Source organism: Chiloscyllium plagiosum, unplaced genomic scaffold (genome assembly GCF_037043375.1).
Source record: "Chiloscyllium plagiosum isolate Xiang-an unplaced genomic scaffold, Cpla_swu_hap1 HiC_scaffold_9, whole genome shotgun sequence".
In the NCBI taxonomy this organism is placed as follows: Eukaryota; Metazoa; Chordata; class Chondrichthyes; order Orectolobiformes; family Hemiscylliidae; genus Chiloscyllium; species Chiloscyllium plagiosum.
This window is the reverse complement of record NW_028270147.1, coordinates 92,677,000-92,690,555: the sequence shown is the minus strand read 5'-3', so window position 1 is coordinate 92,690,555 and position 13,556 is coordinate 92,677,000. Positions and strand designations below refer to the sequence as shown.

The 13,556-nt window shown below is 42.6% G+C and overlaps 2 protein-coding genes across 3 annotated transcripts in view; one reads left to right on the top strand and one right to left on the bottom strand.

Moving 5' to 3' along the window:
• Window positions 1-13,556, bottom strand: part of ankrd45 (ankyrin repeat domain 45) — a 71,827-nt gene that overhangs the window by 19,629 nt on the left and 38,642 nt on the right. The gene's annotated exons all lie outside the window — the stretch shown is intronic.
• The window catches only part of gtpbp3 (GTP binding protein 3, mitochondrial), a 50,865-nt gene that overhangs the window by 19,653 nt on the left and 17,656 nt on the right, over window positions 1-13,556 (top strand). For both annotated transcript variants that reach the window (XM_087990920.1, XM_043699955.2), the window contains exons 6-9: window positions 1,260-1,369; window positions 4,489-4,570; window positions 5,645-5,826; window positions 9,221-9,449. In XM_087990920.1, coding sequence (XP_087847046.1) covers window positions 1,260-1,369; window positions 4,489-4,570; window positions 5,645-5,826; window positions 9,221-9,449 — 603 coding nt within the window. The remainder of the gene's footprint in view (window positions 1-1,259; window positions 1,370-4,488; window positions 4,571-5,644; window positions 5,827-9,220; window positions 9,450-13,556) is intronic.

Sequence of the window (13,556 nt, the reverse complement as noted above, 5' to 3'; positions counted from 1 at the left end):
CACCTCATATTTATCTGAATTAAACTCCATCTGCCACTTCTCAGCCCATTGGCCCATCTGGTCCAGATCCTGTTGTTATCTGAGGTAACCCTCTTCACTGTCCACTACACCTCCAATTTTGGTGTCATCTGCAAACTTACTAACTGTACCTCTTATGCTCGCATCCAAATCATTTATATAAACGACAAAAAGTAGAGGATCCAGCATCGATCCTTGTGGCACTCCAGTGGTCACAGGCCTCCAGTCTAAAAAACAACCCTCCACCACCACCCTCTGTCTTCTACCTTTGAGTCAGTTCTGTATCCAAATGACGAGTTCTCCCTGTATTCCATGAGATCTAACCTTGCTAATCAGTCTCCCATGGGGAACCTTGTCCAACGCCTTACTGAAGTCCCTATAGATCACATGTACTGCTCTGCCCTCATCAATCTTCTTTGTTACTTCTTCAAAAAACCCAGTCAAGTTTGTGAGACATGATTTCCCACGCACAAAGCCATGTTGACTATCTCTAATCAGTCCTTTCCTTTCCAAATACATGTACATCCTTTCCCTCAGGATTCCCTCCAACAAATTGCCCACCACCAAGGTCAGGCTCACAGGTCTATAGTTCCCTGGCTTGTCCTTACCACTCTTCTTAAACAGTGGCACCACGTTTGCCAACCTCCAGTCTTCCGGCACCTCACCTGTGACTATCGATGATACAAATATCTCAGCAAGAGGCCCAGTGATCACTTCTGAAACTTTATTGCTGGAACAGCACAGCAGGTCAGGCAGCATCCAGGGAACAGGAGATTCGACGTTTCGGGCACATGCCCTTCTTCAGGAAAGTGATCACTTCTCTAGCTTCCCACAGAGTTCTCGGGTACACCTGATCAGGTCTTGGGGATTTATCCGCCTTTATCCATTTCAAGATATCAGGTACCTCTGTTTGTTCAGTCTTCTGAGAATTGCTAATGATGATCCACAGAGATGTCAAAATACACAGTTGGAAATGACTAGTACAGCTTCTCATGCAGCCCCACACAATCTGGTAACTGGTACTGAGTTCAACAGTTGCATAGCCTGTTAGCATTTCAAGTGCAGGATGATGAATGAATCACTAGAGAATTAGCATCATACAAGAGCGGAGAGGGAGAAAATCAGGAAATGCCTAAATGGAATATGGTGTGTAACCGAGCAAGAGGCAGTACACCCAATTGCCTCCTGCTCGGTTACACACATGACTAACGTGCAAACTGACTTGCCTGAAATCCCTGCAGATGCTGTGGCCCATTGGAGAGGAGGTCCCCTACGAGGTGGCTGCTACCTTACCGGTTTCATATGGCACGGTGATTCTGGCATTGCAGCACCGAGCAAAGACAAGGCCAGGGTGAGATGCCACTGTATTTTGTTTTAGTGCAACTTCTGTGTGATTGTCAACAGACAATGTACTGTGCTGCTGGTGAAAAGCACTTGTAAAACACAATAGTTGTTTTTTTTTCGCCTGTCTCTACTTTTGATCTGTCTTTGCTGCAAGTTGTGAAGAAAACTCTGCACCCCAAACAGCCCATCTCTCCTCCTCTCAAGCACAGACGAGGCTACGGGTCAAGTATACCATTTCTAAATCCTTTTTCAGTTCCCAGTATTTTGTAGTTTTCTTCTTTTTGTCTTATCCGTCAAGGCAACGTTTGGATTACTGCAGCTTCAAGGAGGATATTTGGTATCTAATGATTGTGCTATCCCTTAGGCTTGCTCTCTTGCTCTTCAGTCATATCATTGTAAATGTTTCATTGTCAAATATATATCCTCTTTGAAAGCTGCCACTAAATCTGCTTCTATAATATACAATTATCACAGAAAAATAAAAAATATCTTCTCAATCCCCCATGAGATTTTTTGACAATTAACTTAAATCTGTCTTCTCTGATTACTGGTCCTTGTCTACTGTAGATTTTTGAATACCTCTATTAAATAATTTTTAGGAGCATATCCCCAGATCCTCAGATCTCACCCATACACTGTAGTCCTTCAGCCCCTGGCACCTTTCTGGAGAATCCCTGCATTCTAACATCCTCCTATCCCGTTAATGTCCCTCTAACGTCTGAAGTGTGCTTTCATGAATTAGACATGCTATCCAGCCAAGGCCTAACTACTGATTTATAATGATGTTTAATATCACTTTTTTTTTTGCTTTTGTACTCTTGAGCCTCCTTTTCTATAAAATCCAGGAATTCTCTTGCTTTTTTAACAGCATTTTTTACTATTCATTCATGGGATGTAGACATCAGTGGCTGAGATGGCATTTCCCTATCCCTTGTTACCCTTGAAAGGGAGAATTTGCTTGGCTATTTCAGAGAGCAATGAAGAGTTAACGTGCCCTGCCATCTTTAAAAATTTGTGTTGTGTGAAATTAAAAAAACCCACCCCGCTGTGAGATTGTAGTGTATTTCCCCGCCAGATTAACTATTAATCTTGCTACTGTCTCAGATGTATTTTTCTATGATGTTCTCCCTCTCCTGAAGGTTATGCTTGGAGTCCAGCATCTTTTCCAATGTAGTTCTGTTACCTTTCTCTTTTATAGGACATAGGACCATCGGAACAGGAGTAGGCCATTCAGCCCTTGCGCCTGTTCTGCCATTCAGTGAGATTATGGTTGATCTGTGGCCTAACTCCATGTACCTGCTTTTGGCACATATCCCTTAATGCCTTTATCTAACAAAAATGTATCTATCTCAGATGTAAAGTCAACAACTAACCTAGCATCCATTTTTGTTTGTGGGAAGAGAATTCCAAACATCTAACATCTCTCCTGAATGGTCTGACCATAATTCTCAAACAATGCCCCCTAATTCTAGAATCCTTAACCAGTGGAAATAGTTTATCTTTATCTACCCTACCTTTTTATGTTAATATCTTGAAGACTTTGATTCAGGTGGCACAGTGACTCTGGTTAGCAGTGCTGCCTCACAGCGCCAGGGACTCAGGTTCGATTCCAGCCTCAGGCGACTGTCTGTGTGGAGTTTGCACATTCTCCCCGTGTCTGTGTGGGTTTCCACCGGGTCTCCGGTTTCCTCTCATAATCCAAAAATGTGCAGGTTAGGTGAATTGGCCATGCTAGATTGCCCATAGTGTTCAGGGATGTGTAGGTTAGGTGCATTAGTCATGGGTGAAGGAAGGATAGTAGGGGAATGGGTTACTTTTCAGAGGGTTGATGTGGACTTTTTGGGCCAAAGAGCCTGTTTTGACACTATAGGGATTCTGTGATTCTAGAGAAAACAGGCATAATTTGCATAATTTGTCCTTATAACTTAACCCCTACGAGGTAAAAACAATGACTGCAGATGCTGGAAACCAGATTTTGGATTAGTGGTGCTGGAAGAGCACAGCAGTTCAGGCAGCATCCAAGGAGCAGCGAAATCGACGTTTCAGGCAAAAGCCCTTCTTCAGGATTCCTGATGAAGGGCTTTTGCCCGAAACGTTGATTTTGCTGCTCCTTGAATGCTGCCTGAACTGTGCTTTTCCAGCACCACTAATCCAGAACTTAACCCCTACGTCCAGGTAAATTTTCTGCAACACTGGGCATAGTTTCTGCTCTCGTACCACAGTGAACAATTGTTGGTCATGAGTGAGCACAGATACTGGCATTGAGATAAATTATTACTTTTTATTTGTCCATGGTGCTGGGCAGATCAGCCTTTATTGCCCATCCCTAATTCCCTGGAGGGTAGTTAAAAGTGAACTTCATTGCTGTAGTTCTGGAGTCACACACAGGCTATACCAAGTAAGGCTGGCAGATTTACTTCACTAAAGGGCATTAATGAACCGGATGGAATTTTACAACAATCAGTCATGGTTGCATAGTCACTATTAGGCTAACTTTTAATTTCAGGGCTTCTTTATGTTGAATTCAAATAATCACCATCTGCCAAGGTGGATTTTGAACCCACATCTCCAGAACATCAGCGTGGGATTCTTGATTCCGAACATTACCATTCTGCCATCACCTCCCCCACTGGGATTACTGGGAAGGGACAGGGATGAGGAAGGAAGAAGTCTTAACGTTCTCGCACATGCAATTTTCAGCAAGTGTCACTGGATGGCGATCACGTGCCTCTTAGAATACAGTGGTTAGAGTGTCCCCTCCATATTCCCTATCTGTGATCACTCACCACACGTAGAGCATGGATAAAATTAGTGATCAGCCAACTCACAATGACACAGTGACACAATACACACAACATCTCGGCTGTTTGGGAATGAGAGTTCAGGGTGATCACTGTCTTAAATTCAGATACTTGCTGAAACTTACTTCTCACGAAATACTGATAACATTTATTGTGATATCTTCCCATATGTCTATGTTAGACTTTGACAGATAATCCAGTTCTTTTTAGATCCCATACAAACACAAATTCTTTACTGTTTATAATTTGTTTGCTGATTTCATTGCTGAACGACCCTGCCCTAATTTCACATTTGCTCCCCCTTGCTTCTGCTGGTATTTTTCAGGGAGACAGTTCTTGTTACGGCAGCCGCTGGTGCAGCTGGACTTGCAGCTGTGGATTTTGCATCCCATATTCTAAACACTAAGGTATGACACTGTTTGTTTATCACGTGTGTTTCTATAAATGGCCTGCCTTGCGTTTACCATCTTCCAAAGTGGCATTGTCCTCACAGAAGAGGATATGAAAAGTAAACACGCGTGTAAACACCTATTGTTCTCATCCCAGGACTAAAGATGCTCAGAACAAAGTTACATTATGGCTGAGTAGCATGGCAGTTTAGTGCTTTTCAATAGAGGTCAGCCTGATATGAATATAGGAAGACGGTGAGCAAGGAAAGATTGGATGCCTCACGCTATCAATGCTCCATGAAAAGGCATACTGGAAGCGTTGTGTTTTGAGTGAAGTGTACCTGTCCTGATCAATTGGGCAGACGTTACAAATCTCAAGGCATCATTTGAAGTTGAGCACAGAAATCTCCTGAAATCCCTCATGTCATTCTTCCAACAGCAGCAATTATCACCATTCACTTTCCTCCCCATTGGTCATTTGTGTGAAGCCATGTTCCCAGCAGATGTGATAAAAATGCTGTGAATTATTACATAGAATTTAAAGCACAGTAATAGCTTGTGTTTACACTGCTGAAAAGCTTCATTCAGTTTATTTCATCTTACCCTATCTACATACTATTCCTTTCTCCCTTATGGGCTTGCCTGATTTCCCATTAAATGCATCAGTGCAAGATTCTTCAACTACTCTGAGTAACTGGCACCTGGTCAGTTGCTGTCCGGGTTCTGACAATGTGCCAGTCAAATAAGAGCATTTGGTCTAGTTTGACATTTCCATTTCACTTCATCGCCTGCTCTTCTGGCTACTGAAAATCCTTTGGGAAAATAAGAAATGCAACTGGTAATTCACAAACTGAATTCATTTTCTGTGTATCCTGAATCAAACACGATTTTGAGCTTCTTTCTCAAAAATAGGCGGGTGGTTGTGCGTTTAGGCTTTGTTCTAATTCTTCTTGTTCATAAATCAGATTGAATTTCCACAATTTTAGTGGTCTCATCAAAAACGAGTACAATGGACCAAGTTTAACATTTGGCTTCTGAGCTGTCCCAGCATTGAGCACATGACCAACAATAAGTCCTGCTTTCTCTTTGTAGGTCATAGCAGCTGCTGGGACAGATGAGAAGTGTGAACTAGCAGTGCAGAAGGGTGCTGTGGCAAGCATCAATTATACTACAAAGAACTTGAAGGAGGAGGTGAAAAGGCTGACTGCAAACAAAGGGGTGAACGTGGTCTTCGATGCTGTTGGAGGAGATATATTCAAGGATGCCTTCAGCAGGTATTTTCGTTGCTGTCGAGTGTGATTGAGTGTTAAATCCAACCAAGTGTAGCAAGTTGTAACAGTGAAACACTGGTTTTCCCGCAGTCTACTGTGATCTCTGTCACAGCTACAGGAAGCGATCTGTCAGATGTCAGTAGGGAGTAGGTCTGAGGGGATTGAATATTCAGGAGTCCCCACTGGGCTGCCAATGCATGTGCCAACCTCAACGAGTCAGCTAAATGTTAGTGGAGTATACAAAATAGCCTGGGATCAGGTTATATCTGTTGTTGTTGCCCTGGATTTAGTTTGGGTTGTGGAAGTACTGGCAAGATCATACTGTGGGATGGATCAGCAGCAGCATGCATGCATGGGTGCAGAATTTATGGTCTTTTAGCATTGTACATAGCCCAATGAACGTTAAATTGAAAGCAGCCTACAATATGCTATTGATCTAAGCTTTCAGTTGGGAGGTTCAGAGAGTGGTGAGAACGTGAATCTCACAAGGTGAAGGGTAAAAGAACAGAAGAATATGCTGAATGGAGTGAAATGATGTTCAATATATGGAGGCTTAAGCAAACCATTATGATTGGTATAGACTGTCAGGCCCTGTTTTTGTGTTGGAAATTTTGTGAAATAATAAAATGGTCCAGTACCATTGCAAGCATCTGTTATCTAGATTGCAGAAGAACTTGAAGGATAAGCACTGCTACTAGAAGACAATGCATTACTTTCAACATGATGGCACTACTTCAATACAACATAAATTAGTAGGAATAGACCATTCTAGCCTGCTCTGCTATTGTAGATTATAGCTGATCAACTGCTTCACAGCATTTATATGTGCTATCTCCATATCCCTTGATATCTTTAGTAACTAAAGATCTATTGATTTCTGTCTTGAACTTAATTATTGAGCATTCACATCTCTCTGGAATGGAGAATTCCAATGATTCTGAGTGAGAAGGTTCCTCTTCATCCTGCTATATGGCAAACACCTTATTTTGAGACTGTCTCCTGGGTCTCCCTACCCATCCAGGGGAAACATACCTTTTAGGAATTTTGTCAGTTTCAGTATGATTACCTCTAATTTACCTCTCAATCCAAATAAATGCCAGAGAAAATACACCTGGTATGCCCAATCTTTCCTCAGGACAGTCCCACCATCCCAGGAACTATAGAGTCATAGAGATGTGTACAGCACAGAATCAGATTCTTCGGTCCAACTCATCCATGCCTTCCAGATATCCTAAATAAATCTAGTTCCATTTGCCAGCATTTGGCCCATCTCCCTCCAAGCCCTTCCTATTCATATACCTATCCAGATGCCTTTTAAATGTTGTAATTGTACCAGTCTCTACCATTTCCTCTGGCAGCTCATTCCATACATGCACCACCCTCTGCGTGAAAAAGTTGCCCCTTAGGTTCCATTTAAATCTTTGCCCTTTCACCTTAATCCTATGCCCTCTAGTTTTGAGCTCCCTCACTGCAAAGAAAATATCTTGTCTATTTACCCTATCCATGCCCTTATGATTTTATAAACCTCGAGAAGGTCATCCCTCAGCCTCTAACACTCAGCCTCTAACACTCCAGGGAAAATAGCTCCAGCCTATTCAGCCTCTCCCTATAGCTCAAACCCTCCAACCCTGGCAACATCCTTGTAAATCTTTTCTGAACCCTTTCAAGTTTCAGAATATCCTCCCTAGAGCAGGGAGACTAGAATTATTGTGCTGAACCTCTTCTACACTCCCACTTTGACAAGTACCTCCTTTCTTGGTAATTTCAGATAATCTGTTATTCTATACAGCTAGTTTTGGGTGGGTATTATCATGTCCTCAAGTCTGCAATATATTTTCCTGGTTTATTTAATCAGTCTTTGTGTTTGAAAGACCATCTGCCAATGAAATAAATGAAGCCAATCCGTATAATATTGTAATATCGATAATGTCATTGGAATTGTTCAGTAACTAGAAACAGCAGATCAGCACATAGACTAAACATGGCATTTAAACTGTCGCCATAGATGGAAGGTATTTTCTTACTAAAATACCAGAATTAGTGTGCTGATCCTCTACTACACTTCCACTTTGACAAGTACCTCCTTTCTTGGTAATTTCAGATAACTGAATTTTAGATTTCTGAAACTTGAAAAGATTCAGAAAAGATTTACAAGGATGTTGCTAGGTTTGGAGGTTTTGAGCTATAGGTAGAGGCTGAATAGGCTGGAGCTATTTTCCCTGAAGTGTCAGAGGCTGAGGGATGACCTTCTCAAGGTTTATAAAATCATAAGGGCATGGATAGGGTGAATAGACAAGGTCTATTCCTTGGGGTGAGGGAGTCCAAATTCTGCCTACAGAAAATAGGCATTTGGTTCAATACACAGGCCTCCTCTTTCTCCTTCAATTTTGAAATTGCATCAAATCCTGTTTACCCATCATCCCTGTGATTCTTAACCTGTACTGACTCCCATTTATGCAATGCTTCACTATTAAAATTAGTATCAATGTTTTTTAAAAACTTCCATAGCTCAATCCATCCCTATTTCTGTAAACTCCTCCAATTCCACAACCTGCTAAGGTATTTCCAATCTCCTTGACACTCACAGGGAGACTATGGCATTGTGTTGATGTCACTTGTCAAGTATTCTAGAGACCGGGACTAATGTTCTTAGGACATGGGTTCAAATTCCCCCATGGCAGTTGGTGTCAGTTAAATTCAATTAATAAAAATCTGCAATGTGAAGTCAGTCTCAGTAAAAGTGCCCCAGATTGTTGTAAAAACCCATCCAGATCACTAATGTCCTTCAGGGAAGGAAATCTGATATCCTTACCTTGTCTGACTTACATGTGACACCAGATCTGCAGTGATGTGGTTGACTCTAAACAGCCTCTGAAATGGCTGAGCAAGCTACTCAGTTCAAGGGCAGTTAGGGATTTGATACAGATGTTGGCTTGCCAGTGATGCCCACATCCCTTGAAAGAACTATTAAAAAAGGGCGTTCATCCGTGATCGTGTTGAAGAGCAGAGTATGCACGAAGGGTCGAATGGCCTACTCCTGTCCCTATTTTCAATGTTTTTCATGTAAAGAGATGCTCCCTCTGTCCCTCAGATGAATGTGAATGACCTGTGGCATTGTTTTATAGAAAAGCAAGCGGTATCTTCCACATACTTTGGGCAATAAAGAGGATTATAGTTGCTTATCTGTCCAATTAGCAGGTTGCTATTGGTAGAAATGCAAACTAGCTGTTGCATTTCTTACACTGTGAAAGAGACCATATTTCAAAAGCACTTCATTTTCTGCCGGGTGCTTTGGGATGTCCTTGAGAAACACAATATGAATGTGATTCTTTTTTTAATGGTCTTGATTAGATGAACTTGGCATTTGACTCATGTTTTGTGTATCTACTTGTCTCAGCTTAGCATGGGAAGGCAGAATCGTGGTTGTCGGGTTTGCTGGTGGAAATATACCGTCTGTGCCAGCCAATCTTCTGCTTCTGAAGAACGTGGCAGCCATGGGCGTTAATTGGGGAAGATACCAACATGAAGATTTCCCAACCTTCTCTAAGTCCATCATGTCCGCAGTCCAATACTGTCAGGAAGGGAGGATCAAACCTTGGGTTGGAGCTGTTTATAAACTGCAACAGGTAAATGCTACTGGGAAAGAAATTCAAGTAATTTCATATCAGGGCCTTATATTCTGTCAATTATCTTTTTAATGAATTGGGCATGTGAAACACAAACAGCAGATACTGGAGACGCATGATAGGCTCAATCTCTGTAGAAAGAAAATATAGGCTAATGTTTTCACAATTGTCCTTTGCCACATCTGAAACATCACAGAATCCCTGAAAATGAAGAGATGGTTGAGAGGGTAAAGAAAGGAATTTCAAAACAGAGAGTTGATGGCCTAGTGCTGTTATCACTGGACTGTTAATCCAGAAACTCAGCTAATGTTCTGGGGACCCGAGTTTGAATTCGGCATGGCAGATGGTGGAATTTGAATTCACTAAAATATATCTGGAAATAAAGATTCTACTGAAGATTGTGAAAACACTGTAGGATTGTCAGAAAAATCCATCTGGCTCATTGATGTTGTTCAGGGAAGGAAATCTGCCATCCTCACCTAATCTGACCCACATGTGACTCCAGACCCACAACAGTGTGGTTGACTCTCAACTACCCTCTGAAATGGCCTAGCAAGCCACTCAGTTGTATCAATCATTACAAAGTTTTAAGAAAGAAATGAAACTGGATGGACCACCCAGCATTGACCTAGGCACCAGAACAGACAACAGCAATAACAGCCTTGTCAACCATGCAAAGCTCTCCTTGTTAACATCTGGGGGCCAGCACCAGCACTGAGAGATTAGTCTCACAGACTAGTCAAACAACAGCTGACATAGTCATACGCATGGGATCATACCTTTCGGACAATGTCCCAGACACCACCATCATCATCCTTGCATATGTCCTGTCTCATCACTAGGACAGACCCAATAGAGGTAGTGGCACAGTGGTATACAGTCAGGAAGGAATTGCCCTTGGAGTCCTGAACATTGACGCTGGACCCCATGAAGTCTCATGGCTTCAGATTAAACATGGGCAAGGAAACCTCCTGCTGATTACCCTATACCATCCTCCCTTGGCTGATGAATTCTCCTTATTGAACAACACTTAGAGAAAGCACCTGAGTGTGGCAAGGGCACAAATGGTACTCTGGTTGCGGGATTTCAATGTCTCCCACCAAGAGTGCCTCGGCATTAGTAAACGAGCTGCTCAGTTCCGAAAGGACTTGGCTGCTGGACTAGGTCTGTGCAGGTGGTGAGAGAGCCAACAAGAGGGAAAAACATATTTGACTTCATTCTTTCCGGTCTGTGGGCTGTGGATGCATCTGTCCGTGACAGTTTTGGTAAGAGTGACCACCGCACAGTCCTTATGGAGACAAAGTACACACTGAGAATATCCTCAGTCATGTTGTGTGGCACTTTCACTGTGTTAAATGGGTCAGACACTGAACTCAAGACTGGGCATCCATGAAGCACTGTGCGTCATCAATAGCAGCAGCACAATCTGTAACTTCATGACCTGGCATATCCCCCACTCAACCATTATCATCTAGCCAGCGATCAACTGAAAAGTACAGGAGGACATGCCAGAAGTAACAGCACCAGATATACCTGAAAATGAAGTGTCAACTTGGTGAAGCTACCAAACAGGACTGCATGCATGTCAAACAGCAAATGATAGACAGAGCTAAGCGATCTCACAACCAAAGGATCAGATCTAAGCTCTGCACTCTAGCTATATCCAGTTGTGAATGATGGTGGACAATTAAAGAATTCACTCAATATCTCTATTCTCAATGGAAGAGCACGACATGTAAGTGCAAAAGATAAGGCTGAGTATTTGCAGCAATCTTCAGCCAGAAATGCTAAGTGGCTGATCCATTTTGGCCTTCTCCAGCAGTACCCAGCATTAAAGATACCAGTCTTGAGCCAATTCAGTTCACTCCACGTGATATGAAGAAATTGTTGGAGGTAGTAGATACTGCAAAGGCTATGACGACAAGGACTGAAGACTTGTGGTCCAGAACTTGCCACTCCCCTAGCCAAGTTCTTCCAGTGGAGTTACAACACTGGCATCTACCCAACAATGTAGAAAATTACCCAGGTATGTCCTGTACATGAAAGGCAGGCCAAATTCAACCCAGCCAATTACTGTTCCACCAGTCTACTCTTGATCACCAAGAAAGTGATGGAAGGTGTCATCAACAGTCCTATCAAGCAGCACCTGCTCAGCAATAATCTGCTTAGTGATGACCAGTTTGGGTTCTGCCAGGGCCACTCAGCTCCTGACCTCATTACGGCCTTGGTTCAAACATGGACAAAAGAACCCAAGGAAACCTAAACACATAAATAGAAAGCCGGTCACTAATGCCAGTGCTTCACCGGAGGCTCACTGATAATGTTACCTAGTATGGTGACGAAACATCTGAAAATGAACCTTACAGCTCAGCGAACAAACTTACATTCAGAACTAAATTCCAAAGGTGAGGTGAGAGTGACAGTCCTTGACATCAACCTGCATTGACCAAGTGTGGCATCAAGGACCCCTAGCAAAACTGGAATCAATGGGTATCAGGGGGCAACCTCTTCGCTGGTTGGAGTCATACCTAGTATATCACAAGATGATTATGATTGTTGGAGGTCAACCATGTCAGCTCCAGGACATTTCTGCAGGAGTTCCTCAGGATATTCTCCTAGGCCTAACCAACTTTTTATCTGATTTATTGTTGTGACGTGTACCGAGACACAGTGATAAGCTTTGTTTTGTGCGCAGTATAGTCAGATTATACCATACAAAGTGCATCAGGTAGCTGAATAGTGTGAAGAATACAATGTTATACCCAGAGAGAGTGATTAACATTAACATTTGAGAGGTCCATTTAAAAGTCTGATAACAGCAGAGAAGAAGCTGTTCTTGCATCTGTTTGTATGTGTATTCAAACTTTTATATCTCTTGCTTAACAGAAGATGGTGCAAGAGAGTATAGCTGGGTGGAAGGGGTCTTTAATTACATTAGGTGCTTTCCTGAGGCAGTGGGAAGTATAGCCCAAGTCAATGGATGGGAAGCTGGTTTGTGTGATGGACCGGACTGTGTTCATGACTGTCTGTGGTTTCATGCAGTCTTGGGAAGACTAGTTGCCATATCACGCTGTGATGCATCCATGTATGCATTCTATGATACATTGATAAAAATTGATAAGAGTCTTCGTGGAAATGTCTAATTTCCATAGCCTCCTGAGGAAGTAGAGGCATTGTTGTGCTTTGTTGACCATTGTGTCAATGTGGGGGTGCTAGGACAGATTGTTGGTGATCATTACTGCCAGGAATGTGACGCTCTCGACTATCTCTACCTCAGCACCACTGATGCAGACAGAGGTTAAGCCACTGACCAACTCCTTCATTTTGTTAACATTAATGGATTGTTGTCTTTACACCTTATCTCTTTCCTATATTCTGTCACGTCATTATTGAGTCCTACAGCATGGGAACAAGCCCTTTGGCCCAAACTGGTCCATGCCAACCAAAATGTCTACGCACTCTAACCCCATTTTCCTGCACTTGGCCCATATCCTTCTAATCCTTTCTTGTCCATGTATTTGTCTAAATGTCTAAGTTTCAGAAATGACAGCCAGACTACTAAGACCCCTCAGAATCCTAGTAGCACACAAACCCACCAACACACTCAAACAAAAACTAACAAACTTAAAAGACCCAGTACAACCCATGGACAAAACCAACGTCGTCTACAAAATTCCATGCAAGGACTGCCACAAACACTACGTAGGACAAACAGGAAGAAAGTTAGCCACCGGGATACATGAACACCAGCTAGCCACAAAAAGACACGACCCTCTCTCCCTCGTAGCCCTACACACAGAGGAAAAAAAAACACCATTCGACTGGGACAACACATCTATCCTGGGACAGGCTAAGCAAAGACATGCCAGAGAATTCCTAGAGGCCTGGCACTCCAACCACAACACCATAAACAAACATATAGATCTAGATACCATCTATCAACCCCTCAGAAAACGAACAGGAAATTACATCACCACAAACCTCAGGAACCCTATCCAGGACAAACGTTTAAATAGAAAGCAGGAGACGACAGCTTCGCTTCACTTGGAGGTCATCACTGATGATGTTACCTAGCCAGGTAATGAAATGTCTGGATATCAAACCTAC